The sequence below is a fragment of the Pelobates fuscus genome, chromosome 2, assembly GCF_036172605.1.
Source record: "Pelobates fuscus isolate aPelFus1 chromosome 2, aPelFus1.pri, whole genome shotgun sequence".
NCBI lineage: Eukaryota > Metazoa > Chordata > Amphibia > Anura > Pelobatidae > Pelobates > Pelobates fuscus.
This window is the reverse complement of record NC_086318.1, coordinates 305,032,551-305,056,446: the sequence shown is the minus strand read 5'-3', so window position 1 is coordinate 305,056,446 and position 23,896 is coordinate 305,032,551. Positions and strand designations below refer to the sequence as shown.

At 44.8% G+C, this 23,896-nt stretch overlaps 1 protein-coding gene across 1 annotated transcript in view; it reads left to right on the top strand.

The window, feature by feature from the left end:
* RFX6 (regulatory factor X6) overlaps positions 1-23,896 on the top strand; it is a 113,085-nt gene that overhangs the window by 5,972 nt on the left and 83,217 nt on the right. Inside the window, exon 3 of the mRNA XM_063441271.1 lies at positions 1,608-1,731. Coding sequence (XP_063297341.1) covers positions 1,608-1,731 — 124 coding nt within the window. The remainder of the gene's footprint in view (positions 1-1,607; positions 1,732-23,896) is intronic.

The following is a 23,896-nucleotide window of genomic DNA, read 5'->3' as shown; positions in this document are numbered from 1 at the left end:
AGCATTACAGGAAATCATGTTCAATAAAAAATATGATAAGTTTTAGATAGAAAGGTACTCTCTGTGATTTTTCAGTCTGTTACTTTTGAGTGTCACAAACAGCATTAGAGAGCAAAATTCAAATTGTGTCAAGATTTTATGACAAAAATAATTCAGCTCAGTAAAAACAACAAAGTTCTATAAAAGTCCCTTATAGATTTTTCTTCTTTCACAAATTAGTAGTTTCAAAAGAGTATGTTAAAAAAATTGATTTCCGTGGGTTGAACACGAACAAAATTCACTACTTGAATGAATTCTGAATTTTAATGGACAATATATTAACCAGAACCACTAGAGTTTTATTTAGTGGTTCGGGTGTCTATAGCCTGACCCTGCAGGCTGAGCACTGTAAACGCAGCCTTTTCAGAGAAAAGGCAGTGTTTACATTGCTATCTAGGAACATCTGTAGTGGCAGTCAGTCAGGCAGCTACTAGAGGGGCTTCCTATCTCAGTACGCAGCACCTATGTTCAGCATTTCCACGCTCTTCCACGAACTTCACCATAGACATGCATTTATTCAATGCATCTCTATGAGGATATACACAATAACCTCCCAAATCTTTCCTATGGGAAAGCATTGGATTGGCTGAGTTCATCAAAAGTGAGGTGGGGCCAGCTGTGGCGAGACTGGCATAGCGAGAGACAAAAGGTGAGTAACTTTCCCCTCCACTTTGAGGGGGGCCAGAGTATTAAGAAGAAATGTTTTTATTCTCAGCACCATAGTGTTCCTTTAAGGTGAAAATAGCCAAACTGGAAAAATTCTCTAAGTCAGCTATGCTTTTAGTTCATCTACTCTTGCTTTAAATTTGAAATTCGCATTGAATTCTCACTTTAGTAAATAACCCTGTTTGAGTGACGTTGTCTATACATTTTATGGCTTTGCCACCAAACACAGAAACATATCTACTGAGACCGCATAGTAAATTAAAGATTTAATGTGAAACTAAATTAATCATATTTAAGGTTTATTGAGCTCAATCAGCATATGCAAGTGTTGGATGAATCAGGTGCATTTAACCTTGTTAGAACATTTTTATTTCAATTTTACAAATAACATAGTAAATAACATAATACATACTTAATTCAGTAAACCAGTTGTGATAAAAATGATTTAGTTCTAGACAAACCTTATTTAAAAAATGTTTTACCTCCACTGGTATAGAGTACCAACGGAACTCTTGTTTTTTTGTTTTTTTTTATTGCTCAACTACAATTTCACAATAATCCATCAAAATCCTGGTGTGAAATAGTAGAATGTATTTTATTTGATGTTTACAAAATTTTAGCAAAGTAAATCAAAATTGCACAATTTATGCAAAAATAACTGTTATGGACATTTCTCCAATTCAACTCTAGCCACAGCTCCATCAATTTACTCTAAATGTTACAATTTAGATTTAATCTGCTATTGCTAACATACCGATTTTAGTGAACAACCCTGTCTTATTTTATGTATATTAAATGCTGGCCTTCATTATTTCTATGTCATTAAAACTAAATGCCAAGTAATAAACAGCTTCTAAAAAATGAAATGTATGCAATCTTATGATAATTAAATCATTTTACAGGTTGGAAGAAAACTATATTGTATGCGAAGGAGTTTGTTTGCCGAGATGTATACTGTATGCACACTATTTAGACTTCTGTAGAAAGGAAAAGTTGGAACCAGCCTGTGCAGCAACATTTGGAAAGGTATATTCGTTTTTTTTTTTTCTTTAACATAAAATGTAAAAACAAATTACTGTGGAGGTTGATGCGCTAAATAAACTATACTCATATTTATATTATAGAATTATTTAGAACATAATTACATAAATATATAAGATGGAAAAAAAAATATCCAAGTATATGAAGATCAAATGTTTTGCTTATGTTTATTTCTTCTGTTAGGGGGATGGCAAAATAACCAGGGTGGTTTCCAACTGTCCTGCAAAGCAGGGAAAATATTAATTCCTGACACTAATGTGGCAGTCAGATTTCTTGTTGGATTAAATAGATAAAACAGCACCAGTGGATTTGTTACCTGATCTAGTACTTTCATGTTCTGCTTCCTCCTTCAGTAATACTGGCTTGTGGAGTCTTTGCAGATGTTAGTTTAGACTGCTACTAGTGAGATGCTCTTTCACCCTCCCTCTTAATAATTTACTTGCTGCACAATTTAGACTTTGCAATTCACTCTTCTTGGCCTTGTGACTGATGAAAATGTGGGTGGATTTGCATCTTTGGAAGCTGTTTTAAAACTAGCCTCTACACTAGCACTTAGTTGCCTTATGCTCATGGGAAGGGAGGTGGAGGTGTTAAAAATCGTAACACTATTCCTAACACTATAGTGTCCTCTGGTTCCCCCCCCCCTCCGTCCCGGTCTTAAAAACCCTTTATTTACTCACCCATTTTCAGCACTGATGTCCCTCAGCACTGGGTCAGCACTGCGCCTCCTCCAACGTCATCCGATGGGGGGGACTTAATGTGCATGCACGGTGACCGCATTAGGTCCTCCCCATAGGAAATAATTGGCAATGCTTTCCTATGGGGATTTCACTGCTGCTGGTTTGTCCTCATACTGGAATAAGTCTGTTCCTTGACATACTAAGTTATATCATCTAAATTTGACGATACACCTGATTCCTGAGTTAGATGTGGGCCAACATCCTTTTCTTTTTAAAGCAAATTCTTTTTGAGACACCAGGTTACAGAACGCATACTAGAGGGTGTGTTAAGGGGACATCCAGTTTCCAGACATCGAGACATCCACTTTCAACGCAGGCCTGAATCCTGGTATCCACTGTTTCCAATAGTAAACTTTCTTGGAGTTTGTGCCTTTCTGTTAACTGGAACTATATTCCACAGTTGAAGGCAACAGCTGAGCAAATTTTGCATATTCAATGCTTTGCGCCCCTTTTTTCACACTATAGAGCACACTCAGTTTTAACATCTACTTTAAATTTAATTGTGATAGATGGGAGGAGATCTACACATTGATCAGAGCCAAACTCATATTACCCACTCTCCCTTTCCTTATCAGGTGCACCATTTTCTCTTACATTTAAATTATCTCTGGCTACTTCTTCCTTTGACTTTATCATGTGAGTAATAAATAAACTATTGTGAATAACTATTGATAAACTATTCAGAATTCTTTTCCAACTGTATTGCAGTATATACTGTTTTTTTTCTTATTGATTTTCCTTCCTGCTATTATTATCTATCAATAAATAGAGACAGTTTGCCTCATGTGAGGCAAACACATGATTTTGATACTGCTCTGAAGAGAAAAGAGTTGGGTTACCATTTGCAGGTTTATTTACTTAAGTAAGAATGCAAGATGAATTCAAAGCAATTAATTTTGCTTTGTAGAGTTGCAGATCTATAGTGGATTTTCTGTAAATAGAATTCAAGATATGCATAGAACTTGCCACTGCCCACTACTGCATTGGAACCATTGCATTTCCCATGATAGCTGCCATTTTAGGTTCAGCTGCATGTTGGGTGGCACAGTAGCTCCGTCAGCAGCTGTCTGTTCACCTTTGAGTTTGGGCAGGCCCCTCTGGCAGGAATAACCTCCAACAGCCCAAGGGTGTTGTGAGATGGTAGTATTTGCTAGCTATCTAGTGAGTACAAAGGACAGGACATCGGTTGCCTCTCATGCTGCACGTCTCCAGCTAGATTAAATGATATGGTGATGCATTACTCAGCCTGGAGTTAATGTCAATGAGGTTAGCTGAAGTTGATCCTCAGGTAATCTTCTGGGAGAATATGATGGATTGACAGTAGTGGAGATTTGTGTTGAGTAATTAAAAGGTATTTTGTAGCTCTGCAAGAGCAGCACAACCACTGCTCTGCTGTTACAATATTGCCCAAGTTTAAATAGTTTTTATAATAATTTGTGCATTTTGTCAACTAGTATTGTGGTTAAACTTTGCTAGGATAAGAATCATCGAGGATTGGATCTAAATAACAGAAACACAGGGAACTGTAACAGGAAGTCAGACCCGGACAGCATGTTAATTATAGAGATATGCAGACAACTGGGATAATACTATCTAAACTGCAAATCACACATCTTATATATAATATATAATGATTTGATTTCTTGCATCATTTCAATGAAACTCTCGCCTACTTGGTCTGTCCAAACTCCCTACTGCATTTTCACAATTAATAACGTTCTTCTGTTGGGCTTATTTTTCTTTGTCCCTGCTCCTTTCATACCTCACACCTTCTAGATACTAACAATCACATAGAAAAACATATCATCTTCATTAGATTTCTCACAAATTTACTGCTCTGCCCTGCCAGTGATCTTCTGCTGTTCTCTGTACCCATACGTTTAATTCTCATTTACAGGATTTTCATAGGACCATTAAAGTCACCCAGGCTAATTCATCGAAATGGGTGCCGTGATCCATTAGGTAGGGTGGGATTTCATATTATGCAGAGTAGACAGCTGCCTAAAGGTGCCTGAACAGTAGGGGGCACCAATTTTCAGCACTTATAGCAAGGGTGGGGAACTTTTGGCCCACCAGATGTTTTGGACTACATCTCCTATAATGCTGTTACAGCCATAAAGCTAGCAAAGCATGAAGGGAGATGTAGTCCACAACATCTGGAGGGCCAAAGGTTCCCCACACCTGATGTATAGGGTGCCTTTTTGATTTTTAGTAGGCTGTTAATGAGATATAAGTATTAGAAGCCTTGGCCAGTGTCTTCTGTAGTTAGGTCAGACTTAATTTTGTTGTTCTGGTGACTATAATCAGTCCCTGCAGGCTTTTTTCTGTAAGCAATTTCTTTTCAGAGAAAAGGCAGTATTTGCATTGCTCCCTATGGACACCTCCAGTAGTAGTCACTCAGGCGACCACTAGAGGTGCTTTCTGGGTCAGTGCTGCACAACGCTCTGCATGGCGGCACTGAGCTTTTCCATACAGATGAATCGAGTCAAGTGTAGAATGAAAAGTTTCAAGCCGTGGCATCTTGTCATCCTACGGTTTATTGTTCAGCATATGAAATGGAATGGAAAAACATATAGGGTTAGTCACTAAAGTCCAAATGGCTCCATACAGAATGGGGCAGAATCCTCAGATGATGTACAGGGCCATTTGGATTGAAAAATCCACTCTATGTAATGTATGGATTTTGCACTGCAGGCTTCAAATAAGCCTGAATTTGTTCCAGATCAAAGATGGACTGAACACTGATGGACAGCTGAAATCCAGACTTGTATTGTCAAGCTTCATGCATGGATGATTCAAATTTTATAGCATGACAGGAGGCTTCATATTTGCTTAAGTCTCTCTTTACTAGAACTCCACAGCAGCACATTAACAGAGAGATAAACACCAAAGACAAAAACATAAGGCATCTATATAAGGCTCCTCCTAAACCACCATTTCCTCTTTCTTTGCTGCTCCGCAGAACAGTACAGGTCAGAGTACCACTGCCTCCTGGTTTTCCTGGGTGGCTGTGTATTTATTATATGTATACCCCTTTTTGCTTTGCAATATGTTCGATTATTTCTTTATTCTCTCATTCTGCTGAGTGGTAATTTGTATCTTTAATTTGTATTTTTAATTCTATTTTTAAGACTGTTTTTTCTTTCCGTTTTTTGTGCTTTCTGTTTTTTGTGTGCCTGTTTCCTTTACGGTCGCCGTGAAGCGGTCTTTTGACCGCCTCCCGTGCCGACCGTCGGGACCGCGGAGAAAGACTCCAGCGGTCCCTCGATCGCCGTGTACTGATTCCCGCTCGGCGGACGAAGCCGGCAGCGGGAATCCCCTTCCTGCTCCCCGGTTCCCCCCTCCACGCCGCGCCCACTCTCCGGCTATGTTCGGGCAGCGTGGGGAGGGTACTGGGAGCTTCTCTGTTGCCGCGGGTTGCGGCTTCCATGAGCCCTCTCCTCCGTGGCCACGTGGCCGGGTCTGGGGGTGCGCGGCTTTCTAGGTGCTTGCCGCGTGTGCGCCCTTCTTTTAAGGGCGAAGGACACTTTTGGTTTTCGGTCATACTTTCCCATCATAGATTTTTATGTTCCGGTTAGCCACTTATCTTTGTATATATTATTTCATAATTATGGTTTGGATGCTGGGTATGTCTGGATATAACAACACCCTTCTATCCTTTTCAGATGTTTCTTTGTGTCACACTACTGTAGCTCCATAGGTGCTTGTTTCACCTCCCATCCTGATTCTTCTAAGGAATATGTAGTGGGGTGAATGCCTATCTTTGGCTCTGTAGTTTTTTGTGAACTTCTGGTAATTTTTTTTTATGATATTTAGTCATGGCACTATGTCTCAGTTATGTGCAATGTGGTCAGGACAGAACACGCTGTACATTATATGTTATAAGCGGACAACTTTCTTGTTTCCACCTTTAACAGTGTCGGCTATGACCTATATCTGGGCCTGTGACACGTGCTATGCTATACTATGCTTCATTGCCATTTGCTATTATATACTGAACGTCGGTTCTCTGGCAGACCTCCTTATATATTTGGGGTCTCCCTTCTGTTTTAGGTCCCGTACTGTCTATATTCCCCCCCCCCTAGGTACATATATACCTCTCAGAGGTGATTTGAGGTTTTTCGTTGGAGCGTGTTTTCCCCCCTGTCTCACTGCAGGTAGCAGTGCATTGCAGGTTTGCGTGGTACACTACGGTTTGCAGTTTTTCTTTGTGCAGGGGTTCTGTGCCCTTACTGCTTATGCTATTCATGCTGCCTGGACTATTTAAGGATTGAGCTGGTCATCCGGTGGATATCATGGCGGCGTGCCTGACTGGGATGCCCAGATCTCTTAAACGAAAATAAACGCAATTACAGTTTCTGCGTTACATCTGCATGGGACCCTGCTTGGTGACGCTTTCCCTCTCACTGTCCTGGGCCTGACCTTGGTACAGCTTCCCTACATGCCTTTGTGCCGAGACTCGCCTGCCTGTCACCTCTACAAATTTACACTTTGCCTCCATATGCCACTGGGCCGGTGCTACCTATGCCCATATATTGGCCGGCTTCGTCCGTGCCCCTATGATTGGCCTGCTCTGTCAGTGCCCCTTGATTGGCCAGCTTTGTCTGTGCCCCATGATTTGGCCTGTGCTGTCAGTGCCATATTACGCATGCTACTGGGCCGGCGGCTCCATTACCGGGACCCCTGTTTGTGGAGCCGACATGCGTTTACTACTTGCCTCTGCCAACTGTAGGGGTGCTGCCCCTACTGCCTGCTAGTGTTACCCATTCTCTATCCTTAGGTAACGCGTATCAACATCACGGACGTTATGGAGGCCTCTGCACAGGAGCAGAGTTTGCATTAATGGATGCGGCGGGGTCCGCCTCTGTGGAGACAGCCCTGGCTAGGGCCCTCCGGACAGGGGTGCAAGTGGGGCCCCCGCCTGGCAGACGACTCGGCTGAGTCAGACTCTCATGGGAGAGAGCAGGCAAGTGCGCAAATGCGCTATTGGAAGGGCGAAGTCCCTAAAACCACGCTCCCGGAGGGCAAGGCTCCGGCGAAGCGTCATGGTTCAAGGTTCTTAACCTCGCCGGCCTCGCGCCGCCGTCTATCGGGCGCTGGGGTGGAGGCCTCCTTGCTCCCCCCCTATCATAGGCCGTGCTGGATGAATGGCGGACAGATCAACTCCCTTCAATGGTAGCTGATGATGGGGACTAAGGCCGTGGGTTCGGCCGAGGTTGGCGCTTGGAGGATGAAGACGCGCCGGGAACAGGGGCCCCCGCGGTGGTGCCGGGTGACGACACCCTTCTAGATGCTATAGGTGAACCTCGGTCTGACCCTTGCTCTATCTGGCACCCCAGGTCCTCATTATGGTCGCGACCCGACCACTTAGCACAATCCGTGCGCTACTGGGTCCGTAGACCCCTGGAAAGGGAGGCCCGCGAGTAACTTCGGGCTGAATGCCCCTGGCCGTCCTGACGGACGAGGTGGCGGGGGTCCCGGATTTTGAACCCCTGGTGGCCTCGTACTTGAATCGTACGGCTCGGGACCCCACGTACGGGGTCGAGCGTCACCCCCGCCCGGCACAAGACGAACAGCCGGATAGGCTGGGCCCCTTTGTACAGGTTGTTGGCCCTGACGGACGTGGCTTACACGGATGGTACGAGCCTGGACCCGGCCGTCAGGCGGGATTGGACGCTACGCCCCATTTGCCTTCTAGGCAATGCTGATCTGCACCGAACGCAGGTAAACGGCTCTGTTTCGTAGGGAAGCTAGGCTATCGGAGCCAGGGTTCAAAGAATTGGGCCCCCTGGCCATAAGACCTACTGTTTGGGGATCCTTTCGTTAAGGAGCTACAGAAACGCATCAATTTATTTGCTTCCCTGGATGAAGCACAGTCCTCTATAAAGAAGGTGTTTCGCTCACGGTTATCCCGGCTGGTCTTCGGACCCACAGATCCCGTGGCCCATCCTTTTTTCCACCATACCAGCCCAGACCTCACTACACTCGAAGGGCGGGTAGAGGTCGCGGAGACCGTGCCAGAGGACGAGCGAGATTTCCTGCGGGTGTGTACAACTCCTGCCACCTTTCCTATTCCCCTCTACTACGTACAGACAGATCGTTTCACTGCAGGGACAGGTGGCAGGTAGTGTCTTCAAATGCATGGGTCCATCAGTCGGTATGGGATTAGGTCATGGATTTCCACTCCCCACTGATGCAGGTTGGACCTCCAAGTGTCTCCATCATCGCGAGGGTTCAACGTTCCTTGATGTATTCGGAGGTTCGGACTCTGCTCGCCAATTCTCATTCCTCCCATTAGGTCTCAGCTCAGCCTTTGGTGCTTCACCAAGCTGCTGACGCTGGTGGTCGCCCGATTCTGGCCAGGGGCATCCGTTCCCTGTTATTTTCTGGATGGTTTTGCTAGTCCTCTGCGAAGATCCCTCCAGGCTCGGATTTCGAATGTGTTCGGCGACCCCCTTATTGGAGCTCCTGGGATTCATAGTTCATCTGGAGAAATCAGCTTTGGAACCTTTCCCAGACGGTGGAGTTCTTGGGGTCAATGCGATGGAATGCGTTCCTCGTCTGCCTTTGGCACTGAGGACAACCGCCCGGGAAGTGAGTAGGAGGATATTACGACAAGTCTGGATTTCCCTTCAGAGGTTTGCCCACAGGGTGGGCCTCCTCTCAGCCTCGATACAGGCAATATACCCGGGCCCACTACACTACAGGACCATGCTACGGCTAACGGCCCCTGTTCTATGCAGGTGCCCTTCTTCAGACCGGATGATTTTCTGCTCCCGGACGGGAAGGCCGGACTGCGCGGGTGGCTTCTCCGCATGGCCGCATGGAACGGCGAGGCAATATTCGGACCAACCCCGGATTTCGTACTGGAATCGACTATACGCCTTTGGGTTAGGGTGCCACTCGCGTGACCGGGCCCGTGGTCGGACAAGGAATCGGAATTCCACATCAATTGCCTGGATTGATTGCGAGTTCGTTGACAGTTCGGAGACTGGCAAGTCACTTGTCGGACTGTTGCACCCTCCTTTGGAGGGACGAGGCCTCAGCGGTACAATATACCGACCGCTTGGGAGGCGCTTGATCTCGCACACTGGAGGTGACGAAGGAGATTTTCCGCCTTCTGCTTCCAGCGCAACATCGCATTACAGACGAAGTATCTACTGTGTGAATCGAACCTGACGGCGGATTCGTTCTCCTGGCTTTGGAAGTATGCCAGCGACTGGGAACTCTTTCGACCCATCTTCATCGTACTCGTGCGTCGCTAGGGTTTGTTCATGGTGGGTCTATTCGCCGCCGGAAGGACCATCGGATTCGGACGTGTTTTGGTTGGCTCCCGGATCCTGTGTGTATGGTGGTGGTCGCGTTTCGACAGGTGCGGTTGTTTTCTCAGGAAGCATAGGTGTTTCCTCCATTCGTCTTTATCTCCCGGGCGTTACTTCTAGTCTGTGGTCGACGTGTGCCCTTAGTGTTGTTGGCTCCGCTATGGCGAGATCGGTCGGGTTCACGGAGCTTCTGTGTTTTTCCTGTCGGGATCCTCTCCTCTTACCGCCGTCTCGAATAATCCTCTTGGACTCTTTCGGGAGTGCCTGGTATGTCACGGCGTCGTCACTATCGGCCAGGGACCTTCTCTGGGATCCCTGAGCTCCCGAGGAGATGTTTACCTCTCAGCATGGGTTTCATAGTTTCGTTGGTGCTTAGGACAGGATGCTGAACCCTTTTTTTCCGGCCCGTGACCAACTTGCTGAGTGTCTTGTCCCTCCTCGATGGTTTGGGACGGTTGTGCCGTCTGGTTCTTGTGATTAGTCATTTATTTAGACGGCGCGTGTCCCGTTTGGAGGTGTTTTCCCTTCGGTCAGGACCCGCTGGTCTGCAGTTTCCTACGTGGGATGAGGCTGGCACGTCCTTCAGCACCTAAATACTTTTCCCTCTGGGAGGTAAGTATGGTTTTTTAACGTTTTCTTCGAGATCCAGCCGGAGTTCCTTGTTTTTCCCTTCGCCAGCTTTCTACTGGTTTTGCCCTCTTGTTGTGTCTGGTTTCGTTCAGACGTCTTTCTGATGTCCGATTCTTCACCCCTATCCAATCTCGATGGATGACATGGTTATTGCAACTGGCGGGGGGAATGCGACTCTTAGAGTGCATTCGGTTAGCGCCGCTACTGCCTCCGAGTTTTTCCTTGATGGGTGTTTCGCTTCGGGGCGTTTTTTTGTGTGTGGCGGTCCGGTCCCGTGAGGAGTTTTCTTGCGCCAGTTTGTTTTGGACCGTCGGACTATATTTCTTTTGCTTTGCTGTCGGAGCGTTAAAACAGCAAATATGAAGCCTCCTGTCATGCTATAAAATTGTAGATTATACTAGCTTTAGTGTAACTATAATCTTAATTTTATTAATGACAGGAGGCGAATATTTCCCACCCAATTTGATTTCTTCCCCCCCTTGTTTTGGATGGATTGCATTGATTGTATTTCTGTTGATTTGTCTGATTATCTGGGCTAGGTCGGTTAGTCTGGGGTGATGTTGTGGGAAGTGCATGTTATACTGTATTGACGGTCATTAGTATGGATTTCGTGTCTTTATTCTATCAGTACTGGATCGTGGGATTTATGTTTTATCAGTACATTTCGTTCACTAATCAGTGTTTTCGATTCTGTTTATTTCGTTTCAGTTTAATGGTTCGACTTCGGTTCATAGGATCGGCCGTTTGGCGGGATAAAGATCAAGTTCATCCATTATCCGAAGTTTTTCCAGATGACATTCATCGTTATGTTGTGAATTTTTCTTTAGTTAGTTTTTGTTATTATTGTGTACGTTACTTTGTCGCAGCGTGAAAGAGGAAATGGTGGTTTAGGAGGAGCCTTATATAGATGCCTTATGTTTTTGTCTTTGGTGTTTATCTCTCTGTTAATGTGCTGCTGTGGAGTTCTAGTAAAGAGAGACTTAAGCAAATATTCGCCTCCTGTCATTAATAAAATTAAGATTATAGTTACACTAAAGCTAGTATAATCTACAATTCAGGCCCACCTTTTAAACATCCAAACAATTTTTCCTCTGGCAGAGCTAGCAGCCAGCAGGCTGATAGTTAACCGGCGGTTACACAATACTTATATATGTGTTAACTGCCAGTGCTTGGTAGCTAGCTGACACATTAAACATTTTTAAAAATAACTTTAAAAAAGTCTATGAGGGTCACTTTAGACCTCCCTTATACCCTCACCTGCACTGACACTGTGCAATTTTCTGGTCCCTAATCTCAATAAATGGTGTTGTTAGTTGGGGCTGACAGGGGATGGAGTCCCGAGTGGGAAACTGTAGAGCCCTGGGTCTAATTTCCACACCATTTCATTGTTAGCCCTAGGCTCCCTGTAATGCAGAGAAATGAATAACATTTAATTACATTACGGCAATTACATAATGTGACAGTGCCACCTTAATGCACCATATTTGCAGTTAAAGGAAGACTATAGCCACCCAGACCACCTATTCTCAATGAAGTGATACGGGTGACATGTGCCACACGGTTTTAATTCTGCAGGTGCATGTTTTCTTTGCAGGGTTAACTTGGCTCTAGTGGCTGTCAATATGACAATGAAATTACATGCTTCTGTGAAATAGGAGCGTAAACAGGGCTCGAGTCCTGCAGGAACGCGTGGGAACGGCGTTCCTGCACTATATCCACAGCAGGAACGCCGTTCCCATTACTAGTCCTGCAGGACCCAGGGCTGGCACAAGCGGCTGCCAGAGCAGGGGGGAGCACAAATCCGAATCCCCTGCCTCTGACTGGGGACTCGGATTTTTAAACTCACCTCTCCCCCTGCAGTCAGTGGAGTCGTCCGGCCTCTCCTGATAATGTCAGTAGGAGGGGGCGTGACTTTCTCTGCTCTTCTCACAGGACCGCTGGGGAGCAGAGGAAGCCACGCCCCCTCCTCCTGACATCATCAGGAGAGGCCGGCTTACTCCACTGACTGCAGGCTGCAGGTTCCAGATCCTGTCCCACCCCTCCTGGCCCAAGGTAAGCCTCAGGGAGGTGGAAAGGCACTTTAGGTTTTTTTTGTTTGTTTTTTATCCCTTTCCTGAGTCCCTGTCCCCCTCCTCAGTCCCTGTCCCCCTTTTTAAGGCCCTGTCCCCCTCCTCAGTCTCTGTCCCTCTCCTCAAGCCCTGCCCCCCTTACTCAGTCCCTGTCTCCCTCCTCAGTCCCTGTCTCCCTCCTCAGTCCCTTTCCCGAGTCCCTGTCCCCCTATTTAAGGCCCTGTCCCGTTACTCAGTCCCTTTCCCGAGTCCCTGTCCCCCTATTTAAGGCCCTGTCCCGTTACTCAGTCCCTGTCTCCCTCCTCAGTCCTTGTCCCTTTCCTCAGTCCCTGCCCCCCTCCTCAAGTCCTGTCCCCTTACTCAGTGCCTGTCTCCCTCCTCAGTCCCTGCCCCCTCCTCAAGCCCTGCCCCCTCCTCAAGCCCTGTCCCCTCCTCAAGCCCTGTCCCCTTACTCAGTCCATGTCTCCCTCCTCAGTCCTTGCCCCCCTCCTCAGTCCCTGTCCCTTTCCTCAGCCTCTGCCCCCCTCCTCAGCTCCTGCCCCCCTCCTCAGCCCCTGTCCCTTAATCAGCCCATGCCCCCCCTCATCCTAAGCTCCTGTCCCTCTTCCTCAGCCCTGCCACCTTAATCAGCCCATGGCCCCTTCCTCAACCCATGTCCCCCCTCCTCCTAAGCTCCTGTCCCTTTTCCACAGCACTGTCACCTTACTTAGCCCCTGTCCACCTTACTCAGCCCCTGCCCCTCTTCCTCAGCCCCTGCCCCTCTTCCTCAGCCCCTGCCCCTCTTCCTCAGCCCCTGTCCCTCTTCCTCAGCCCCTGTCCCTCTTCCTCAGCCCCTGTCCCTCTTTCTCAGCCCCTGTCCCCCTTCCTCAGCCCCTGTCCCACTTCCTCAGCCCCTGTCCCACTTCCTCAGCCCCTGTCCCACTTCCTCAGCCCCTGTCCCTCTCCTCAGCCCCTGTCCCTCTCCTCAGCCCATGCCCCCCTCCTCAGCCCCTGCCCCCTTCATCAGCCCCTGTCCCCCTCCTCAGCCCCTCAGTTCCTGTCCCTTTCCTCAGTTCCTGTCCCTTTCCTCAGTTCCTGTCCCTTTCCTCAGCCCCTATCCCTTACCTTAGCCCATGTCCCCTTCCTCAGCCCATGCCCCCCCCCCCCCCTAAGCTCCTGTCCCTCTTCCTCAGCCCCGTGCCCTTACTCAGCCCCTGCATACAAGCGTATCATTTTTTTTGGGGTGGGGGGGAGGGGGCGGGGAGTGGATCTTGGGTGAGTTCCCAAACTGTTTTACCCAGGACTTGACCCCTGAGCGTAAAACTATGGTATTCTAATCATATGGTCTCATAGTGTGCATGTGTGTTTTGCCACACATGCACATTAACTTTAATACAGGAAAGCATTGGATTGTCTGAGATCATGAGCACCCAACATATCTGTATTCCTAACTCTATTGTGCTCCTTTAATTGTACAGCATATTGTGGTATTTCTGTGGGTGCAGGATTTGATTACAGTAGGGTTAAAGATATACAGCATGGTGTGGTGTTGATACAGTAAACGTGGAGTTTAAAAGTACAGGTTTATGTAATATGTGGAATTCAAAGATTGGTTTCCCAATGTGATTTATACAACATTTAAGGGTTTAAAAACAGATAAGCAATTAGGATTATTAGTGCTAGTAACAAGTAAAAATGAAGGTAGGCAGCTAGGTCAGGCCATAGTCTCTTCTTTCAGGTGGTTGGTTTGGTATCGGATAGTGATGTGGTAGCAGCGCCTTTTGCTTGTACTTGGGTCCAAGTGACAGTCAGTGAATATTCAAAATAAGAACATAGAGGGATACCATATAGCATAGTATGTTCTTGTGACCGGTGAAGTACACATAGAACAGCATTTACAATTTGTTGGAGCTTCTGACTAGCTCCAAGTATTTGCACTTATAATCCCCGCTTGTGGATGTACTGGTCCTTTGAAGTCTTTTGTGGATAGTGGATAGATGCCAGTAGAGTGCACAGGATTCAGAGCTTTGTAGTGGCCGGTCGCCGATAATGTGAAAGGAATAAAACAACCAATAGTGCTCACTAATAAACCTTGATAGCATAAAATAAATAAAAAGAGAGGTACTTGCTAAGAGAGAGCAAAATATAGGTTTTGCTCTATCCTAAAGGCGTAGGTGGTATAATCCCCACCAAGGATGTATTAGGTGGAGTCCTGTTCTTTTAAAAATAATCAGGAGGGTTCAAGTAGATAAAAATATATAGAGAGTTGAGAGCCACTTGCCTTATGTTGTGAGATTCAACATTTAATCTATTAGTTAAAAATCATGTAATGATAATTGGTTAAAAAGTAAACTAAGTAAATTATAGAAATAAATCTAGTATGATACATTTTGTATGAGGGGAAAATAGGAAGCAAGAGAGAATAATAATATGTATGTCGTTAGCAACCTATTGAGAAGCAATAATGGGTTTGTTTCTTGTTAGGTATACTAACTAAGAAGGGTGTCTAGGATCTTGTGGTGTTAATAAGACTGTCAGCAAAATGAAAACTGGCAGTCTAAAGTAACAATAGTATCAAATTAAGCAGTAAAGCAGTTGAATACTAATGTTGCAATTGCCCTTGAAGGAAGCTGCTATAATAACTATTACGAAATTTCTGACTTAAAGGACCCCTATAGGCACCCAGACCACTTCAGCTTAATGAAGTGGTCTGGGTGCCAGGTCCATCTAGGATTAACCCTGTCTGCTGTAAACATAGTAGTTTCGGAGAAACTGCTATATTTACCTATGGGTTAATCCAGCTTCTAGTGGCTTTCTCATTGACAGCCGCTAGAGGCGCTTCCGCGCTTCTCACTGTGATTTTCACCGGCCGCGTCCCCAGCCCCGCATCAACTGCTAGGCCGCAGGTCAGACCTGCCTCGGCTGGTGCCGGCGGAGTGCTAATATTGCTCCAGTCCTGTTTCCACCAGGGGCTCCGTGGGGTGAGTGGGTTTGGAGCCTGTTTAGCCCGGCTAGTTTGCGGCAAGGAGGGCTTAAATTCAGCCCTTTGGCGGGAGCCCTGGGTGCTTGCGACCACTCCGCATGGCGGTCAAACTCCGCCCCCCTACAGCGGGCTTTTTCAAAACACATATTATTTAATTTATCATTTTAAGCACCTGTACATCTCATTTGTTATGCTCTACATTACATATGAACTGCAGGGACATTCTGTGTAATAGTAGCTGTCTGGGACTCTCGTACTTAACCCCTTAACGCCGTTACGGCGTTCTATGCCGTCGCGGCTTTAAAGGGCTTTAAAGCCGTTGCGGCGGCATAGAACGCAGTAACGGCTTGCAGCCCCAGGAGCAGAGGTGTACTCACCTCCGCCGCGATCCTCTTCTGGGGGGCTGTCTGAGAGCCCAGGCAGCCCCCCTCCGGCAAATGAGGCCCCCGGGGGCCATGTGATCGCTCTCAAAGAGCGATCACATGGCCCCCTATAGCTGGCTATGGATCTGCCAGCAGGGGGACTGTCTAAAATATTAGACAGTCCCCCTGCTGGTAGGTAGTGTAAAAAAAAATATATTAAAATGTTCTAAAATAAATTAAATGCCTTTTTATATATATATATAATATGTATATATATATTATATATATAATATATATACATATTATATATATATGTAACGTCATACGTAATGTATTTTAATATTAATATTAGTTTATATATTAATATTAAAATACACTTAGAATGACGTTACATATATATAATATGTATATATATTATATATATAATAGATCTACATATATATTATATATATATATGCATAATTACAATAATAAATAAATAAAATAATTAAATAAATAAATAAAATATTGAAACAAAATATAAAATAAATTATATATTCATTCAGACACCATAAAACCTGTACATAGGGGGTACTGTTTTACTCGGGAGACTTCGCTGAACTCAAATATTAGTGTTTAAAACTGGTAAATTGTATTACAACGATGATATTTTAAGTAAAAGTGACGTTTTTTGCATTTTTTACAAACAAACTGCACTTTTATGGACTATATTATTGTTGTAATATGTTTTACTGTTTTAAAACACTAATATTTGTGTTTAGTGAAATCTCCCGAGAATAACAGTACCCCCCATGTACAGGTTTTATGGTGTTTTGGAAAGTTAGAGAGTCACATATAAGGCTTGCATTTCATTTTTTTGACATTGAAATTTGCCAGATTAGTTATGTTACCTTTGAGACCGTATGGTAGCCCAGGAATAAGAATTACCCCCATGATGGCATACCATTTGCAAAAGTAGACAACCCAAGGTATTGCAAATGGGGTATGTCCAGTCATTTTTAGTAGCCACTTAGTCACAAACACTGGCCAAATATTAGTTTTTTGCTTTTTTCACACAAAAACAAATATGAACGCTAACTTTGGCCAGTGTTTGTGACTAAGTGGCTACTAAAAAAAAACAAACATAACCCACGTTCAATACCTTGGGTTGTCTACTTTTTCAAATGGTATGCCATTATGGGGGTAATTCTCATTCCTGGGCTACCACACCGTCTCAAAGGTAACATTACTAATCTGGCAAATTTCAATTTGAAAATGGAACGTTCTATATTTGACCCTGTAACTTTCCAAAACACCATAAAACCTGTTAATGGGGGGTACTGTTGTACTCGTGAGACATCGCTGATTACAAATATGTGCATTTTGTTGCAGTAAAACATAACAGTATTATGACATTTACAGCTAAAATGTGAGGCGGAACTACAAATTTAAAAAAAAATTTAAATTTCTCACTGTTTTTTTTTAATTTTATTCATAATAAATTGTTTCATATACAAATATTTTATATGAAATGAAAGCCCTGTTTCTCCTGAACAAAATGATATATAATAAGTGTGGGTGCATTTAATATGAAAGAGGGGAACTACGGGTGAACAGACATATAGCGCAAATTCCAGTTTTTGTTTACGTTTTGTTTTGATCAGAACGTGTACTATTGACTCCGTCCTGAAGGGGTTAAAACCAATTCAAATAATGTTTTTGTTTTTCTTGATTTCTTGTACTCACTGAATCATTAAGCCAATCACTAAATGGAACTCAAATGGTCTTAATTAATGAAAAATAATCAGTGATAGTTAATACTCAGCCACATAAAGAGTTAACTATACCTTTTATCTCTGACATATGTCATACAGATAACCACCTATACCTTGTCACAGATACTATCTCACTTGTATTTGATAGTCTGACATAATTTTTAAAAAGATTCATATTTGCCTTGCTGATAAGAATGGAATAGCTTGATAAGAAAAAAAGAAAATCATTGTTCCTTTCTACTGCGAACTAGATGCCATTTCTTCAGATAATTCCTGAGTTAACTGAGTGAATTTCCAGTGATCTGATGTAAGAAATTGGGCTTCTCTTGTATGTATTCCTCTTTTTATGTCAGACTAATTACCTTAGTAGGGGTAAAGGCACACAAATAATTTAAACGTGTGAAAAACTAATTCTGTTCGTTTGCCTTTCTTTGGTAGGCAATCCATGTCAATTTAGAGTTATGTTTCAGAGTTGCAGAACGGACACTTTAAAGCATGCTCTTCATATCACAGCACTCTTAATAGTCAGTGACGGGGCGGACTGACAACTCACTGGGATCACTAGGATCAGTAGGTGATCATGGGCCCTCGTCCTGGTGCAAGGTCTTTGTGCCGGTCTCACACAGATATTATGTGCCCGCTACCCAGCACACATGTGTTTGGAGGCTACTTGTATGGTTACACATGTGAAGGACGCTACTTGTTATGTCACCAACAAACACAGAGGATTTTTATTTAACTGTGCATTATTTCTCCAAACACATGTGTTTGGAGACTACTTGTATGGTTACACATGTGGGGGGCGCTGCTTGGATTTTGTGTTCCTGTATGTCAACGTGTTGAGTTAGAATTAATAATTTGTCATGTTTTACCTATTGTATGTTGGTGCTATACAGGTAATTGTAATAAGTGTGTTTGTGTGTATAAGGAGGCTGTATGCAGTATTGCAATGATGGGAAAGCCTCTTGTGATGTGTGTGTAGGGAGGCTGCATGTGGTATTGAATGTGTAGGGATGCTGCTTGTGGGATTATGTACATACAGTGAGGTTCCCTGTGGGTGTGCATGTGTGGATGGAGCTATTTGCAGTGTCGTATGTGAGTGGAGAGGGCTGGTTGTGTTGCAGAGTGTGTGTGGATAGGGACTGTTGTATGAGTGTGGGATAGGGGCTCTTGTAGGCGTCTGGGGCTGTAGTATGTGTGGATAGTGGCTGCAGTGCATGAGGGGATATGGGCTGTAGTAGGTATAGGGGCTGGGATAGGTAAAGATGGCTGTGATGGGTAAAGAGGGGGGCATATTGGCTGGGATGGGTAAAGAGGGGGCATATTGGCTGGGATGGGTAAAGGGGGGGCAGAGGGGCTGGGATAGGAAATATGGAGTATAGGGGATGGGCTGGCTAAAGAGGGGGGTATAGGGGCTTGGATGGGTAAAGGGGGTTGAAGGGCTGGGATTGGAAATGTGGGGCATAAGGGCTGAGATGGGTAAAGAGGGGGGCATAGGGTCTGTGATGGGTGAAGTGGGGATAGTAGTTTAAAAAAATGTTTACATACCTACTGTCTGCCAGGCTTCAGAATATTCTGCAGGAGAGGGCAGGACAGGAAGTGAAGTAACTTACCCTTTTGCGGGTCTGCCTCTTCCTCTCACATGGAGCTACGCACAGCCAGACATGGAGAAGACCTGGCAGGAGCAGAAGGATCACTTCCAGGTCTCACTCAGAAGGTGGGGGTGGAGGGGGGGGGGGCAGAAGGGGAATACTAAGTGTGTGACAGGTTGCAGGAGCAACCTATTGCTGGAATATATAGAATTATGTTTTTTTCCTGTTGGTCAGTAGTGATGTTGCGAACGCGAACTTCTGCAAATGTTCGCGAACGGGCGAACCCGTCGAACCGCCATAGACTTCAATAGGCAGGCGAATTTTAAAACTCACAGGGACTCTTTCTGGCCACAATAGTGATGGGCCCCAACCCACCTGAGCGGTGGGTGGGGGCCCTAAACAAGAATAAGGGGGGGGGCTTAATGTCCTCCCCCTGGCCCCCACCCCTGAGCAGTGGGTGGGGGCCCTAAACACAAATTGGGGGGGACCTAATGTCCATCCCCCTGGCCCCCACCCCGAGCAGTGGGTCCCTAAATACCAATAAGGGGGGACCTAATATCCTCCCCTTGGCCCCCACCCCTGAGCGGCGGGAGGGGGCCCTAAATACCAATGGGGGGACCTATTGTCCTCCCTCTGGCCCCCACCCCTGTGCGGCGGGTGGGGGCCCTAAATACCAATAGGGGGGGACCTATTGTCCTCCCCCCCGGCCCCCACCCCTGAGCGGCGGGTGGGGACCCTAAATACCAATGGGGAACCTACTGTCCTCCCCCCGGCCCCCACCCATGAGCGGCGGGTGGGGGCCCTAAATACCAATAGGGGGGGGGCCTATTGTCCTCCCCCCGGCCCCCACCCCTGAGCGGCGGGTGGGACCCCTAAATACCAATAGGGTGGGACCTATTGTCATCCACCCCGGCCCCCACCCCTGAGCGGCGGGTGGGGGCCCTAAATACCAATAGGGGGGACCTAATGTCCTTCCCCCCAGCCCCCGTCCATGAGCGGCGGATGGGGCCCTAAATACCAATAGGGGGGGACCTATTGTCCTCCCCCCCGGCCCCCACCCCTGAGCGGCGGGTGGGGACCCTAAATACCAATGGGGAACCTACTGTCCTCCCCCCGGCCCCCACCCAGGAGCGGCGGGTGGGGGCCCTAAATACCAATGGGGGGGGCCTATTGTCCTCCCCCCGGCCCCCACCCCTGGGCGGTGGGTGGGGGCCCTAAATACCAATAGGGGGGGACGTATTGTCCTCCCCCTCGGCCCCCACCCCTGAGCGGCGGGTGGGAGCCCTAAATACCAATAGGGTGGGACCTATTGTCATCCCCCCCGGCCCCCACCCCTGAGCGGCGGGTGGGGGCCCTAAATACCAATAGGGGGGACCTAATGTCCTTTCCCCCAGCCCCCATCCATGAGCGGCGGATGGGGGCCCTAAATATCAATGGGGGGACCTAATGTCCTCCCCCCGGCCCCCACCCCTGAGCCCTAAAAAAAATGTCCCCCCAGGTGACTAGGGGTCCCCTAGTCACCCCCTCCCCCCCCAAAAAAATGGTCCCCCTACCTACCCCCCTCACCCTAAAAATAATGAGGGGGGAGTCAATAAAGCTAAAAACCTGTAAATAAATAAAAATAAACCTACCATTAGATGTCTTCTTTTTTCTAAAATCTTCTTTCTTCAGCCCCCAAAAAGGCCAAATAAAAAGCCAATATAACCGTCGCACTTTAAAAAAAAAAAAACGAGCGCAAAAAAAATTAATCATTCTTCACCCTTGCAGGGCACGCCGCGTACTGAGCTCCGCAGGGCAAGCCTTGCCATGCCCTGCAATTAGGCTTAGAACACTCAGATTGGTTGGTTTAAGCCAATCAGAGTGCTCTGTGTCATTTTACACAGCGTGGGAAAGTTCTGTGGAATTTTCCCACGCTGTGTAATTTGACTCATAACACTTGATGGATTAAGTAACCAATCAGAGAGTTATGAGCCAAATGAGCGGCGGGTCCACAGGCTGCTCACTGTTTAATAGACATGCCCCTACTCACGGTATTGCGAGTAGGGGCACAATTTACTAATACTAAGTAATTTTTACTTAGTATTAATAAATTTGGCTGAAAGACCAAAAAAAAAAAAAAGGGGGCAGACCGAACATCGCATATGTTCGCCGTCCGTGACGAACACGCTATGTTCGCCAGGAACTATTCGGGACATCACTACTGGTCAGTGATTAACATTTCCAAAATATACACAAAACACATTGTGAGTTCCATGTCCAAACACATGTAATCATGCATGTCAACTATATCTACAGGGATTTTTTTGGTTTTAATGTATTTGTTTATGCATTTGCTCATCCTATGCAAAACAAGAGTGCAAGTGGAAACCTTAGAATGTATTAATAAACATAAATATGTGGCATGTCCTGTAGATACGGATGCCTAAATAAAACCATATGTATTTCAGAAGATACTATAGGCATTTATTGCTGCATTCCTATATGCCTTTGCTTATGCCAAAGATCATTACTACTTTCTTCTTTATCCAACTGCTATTCTCTGAAGCTCTTTGCCTTTAAAGAGCAGTCTTCAATTCAGTAATCAACAAAACCCTGAGAGACACCTATTACCACTTTGTCCAGTTTAAAAATGTAATAAAAAAATCTTTGTACTCTATCTTTTTTACCCAAGAACAAGAATTTTCACCTAGACAAAAAAATAAAATAACAATAAAACAGTGAGTACTCGAGTACAACAGGCTGTCATTGGCAAGAGGTGGGGTAAGACTCAGTTCGATCATCGTATATAGGGATGTAAAATATAAGTGTATACCAAGAGAATAGTGTTAAATTGAGGAGGAAATTTGGATTATAACTTGTTCTGGTAGTGTCATCAGGGATAGGAGAGAGGCAGTAGCCTATCATGATGTGTGAACTGTAGGCACCTTTGATGAAAAAGACTTATCTGAGTCTCTTTAAAATTATATGTTTTAGTATACCCAATGTTCATTTGGTTTTTTTTGAGTTTATTTCAAAATACACAATTTTCTGATCACTATTTACCAAGTGCTCCCTTACTTAACGGAGTCAATTGTACACGTTCTGCAGTCCCCCTGCAAGCAGATCTCCAGGCAGCTATGCCGGCCATGTGATTGCTCTTTCGATGAAATACAGGGTGACATGTCAAACATATGTCCAGCCAAGTTCTTCCATTTTGTATAGCATATAAGTGTGTACATTGAATTATGGTTATGTGTGCTATGTGTACATGAGTGTGTTTAAAGACCAACAATATTTCTGTTCCTCATGTTTGTGAATGTATAAATATATAATGTGTCAGTGTGTTAATATGTGGTGTACATACATAAAAAGGTGGAGCTCAATGCAGCAAATATTCTGAAAAACAAGATAATGCAGCAAAATAGTGTAACACAGTACATGTAAATTTTGGTATAAAAATATATAATGGTGTCACTCACAAGCCTGGAGTCATACCGTCATATGACTCCGGTGGTATATGCCTCTGGACCATTCAAGGTTGTCCAAACCTCTTCTGTGTGAGGTGTTCTCCTTTAAAGTGCTGTAGTTCTTCTTTCCAGTGCTTTGGGTTCTTTCTTTCACTTTTTTGGCCGGTTTCAAATAATAGATACACCAGGTCCAGGGTAGTGAATCCAATAAAGTGCTTTATTACTTTAAAATCAAAGAGTATAAAATAAATAAATAAATCTGTGCCAGATAAGTACCTGGATAGACTAAATAGTCAAATGTCCAATGTCCAAAACACGTTTCGCCTTGTTAAAAGGCTTCCTCAGTTGGTTGTTCTGTCTCTTCCTCTCTTCTCCTGTTTTTAAATCGCCCGCTTCAGGTTGTTAATTGTTTGTGTTTCCGGTCTTTCATTTCCGGTTTTTCGTTTCGTGGAACGCACGTGCGTTCCACTGTGCGTCCTCGCTTCCTGAATCGTCATTCTGGTGGAACGCACCTTGTATTGTGTTTCCGGTTCCGGTTCCGCGGTCAGTGGAACGCACTTGCGTTCCAGCATGTGTTATCACGGTTTCCTTAGTCTTACTTTCTAGGCATTAATGCATGAGATTTACTTTATATGTAAATAACACAATCCTTAAAGGTGGACCTTATTTTAATGTTACTATTATCCCTAATTTGTGTATCTTTCAAGATTAACTTCATTCCTGTTCATATACATTTACACTATTGTATTTACATCCATGTATGTTATAATACTCATAAATATAAAAAAAGGAAAACATTTAAAGAGACCTTATAAATAAAAGCAATATTAGTATGTAACCTAAAATCATATATAGATAAAATCAAATGATAATTCAAAACCCATTAATTTAAAGATCATTAATTAAAATGTACCATGTTAATTCATAAAATGACATAATTCAAAATCATTATTTAACCCATATGGCATCATAGTATTAAAATTGTAAATGAATTTCATCTCCTCCCTTCCAATTTTTTTAATAAAGTCGCCACCTCTCCAATCTTTCTTCACTGTTTTGATCGCCATAAAAATTAGCCCTTCAGGATTAAGGTTGTGGACTTTTTTAAAATGATTCGAGACACTGTGTGTCTCTATTCCATTTCTTATGTTCCTTATGTGTTCTGCTACTCTTGTATTTAAATTGCGGATTGTTCGGCCTACGTATAAAAGGTTACACGGGCATTTTAAAACGTATATTACCCCCTTTGAGTGGCAGGTTAAATGGTCTTTTA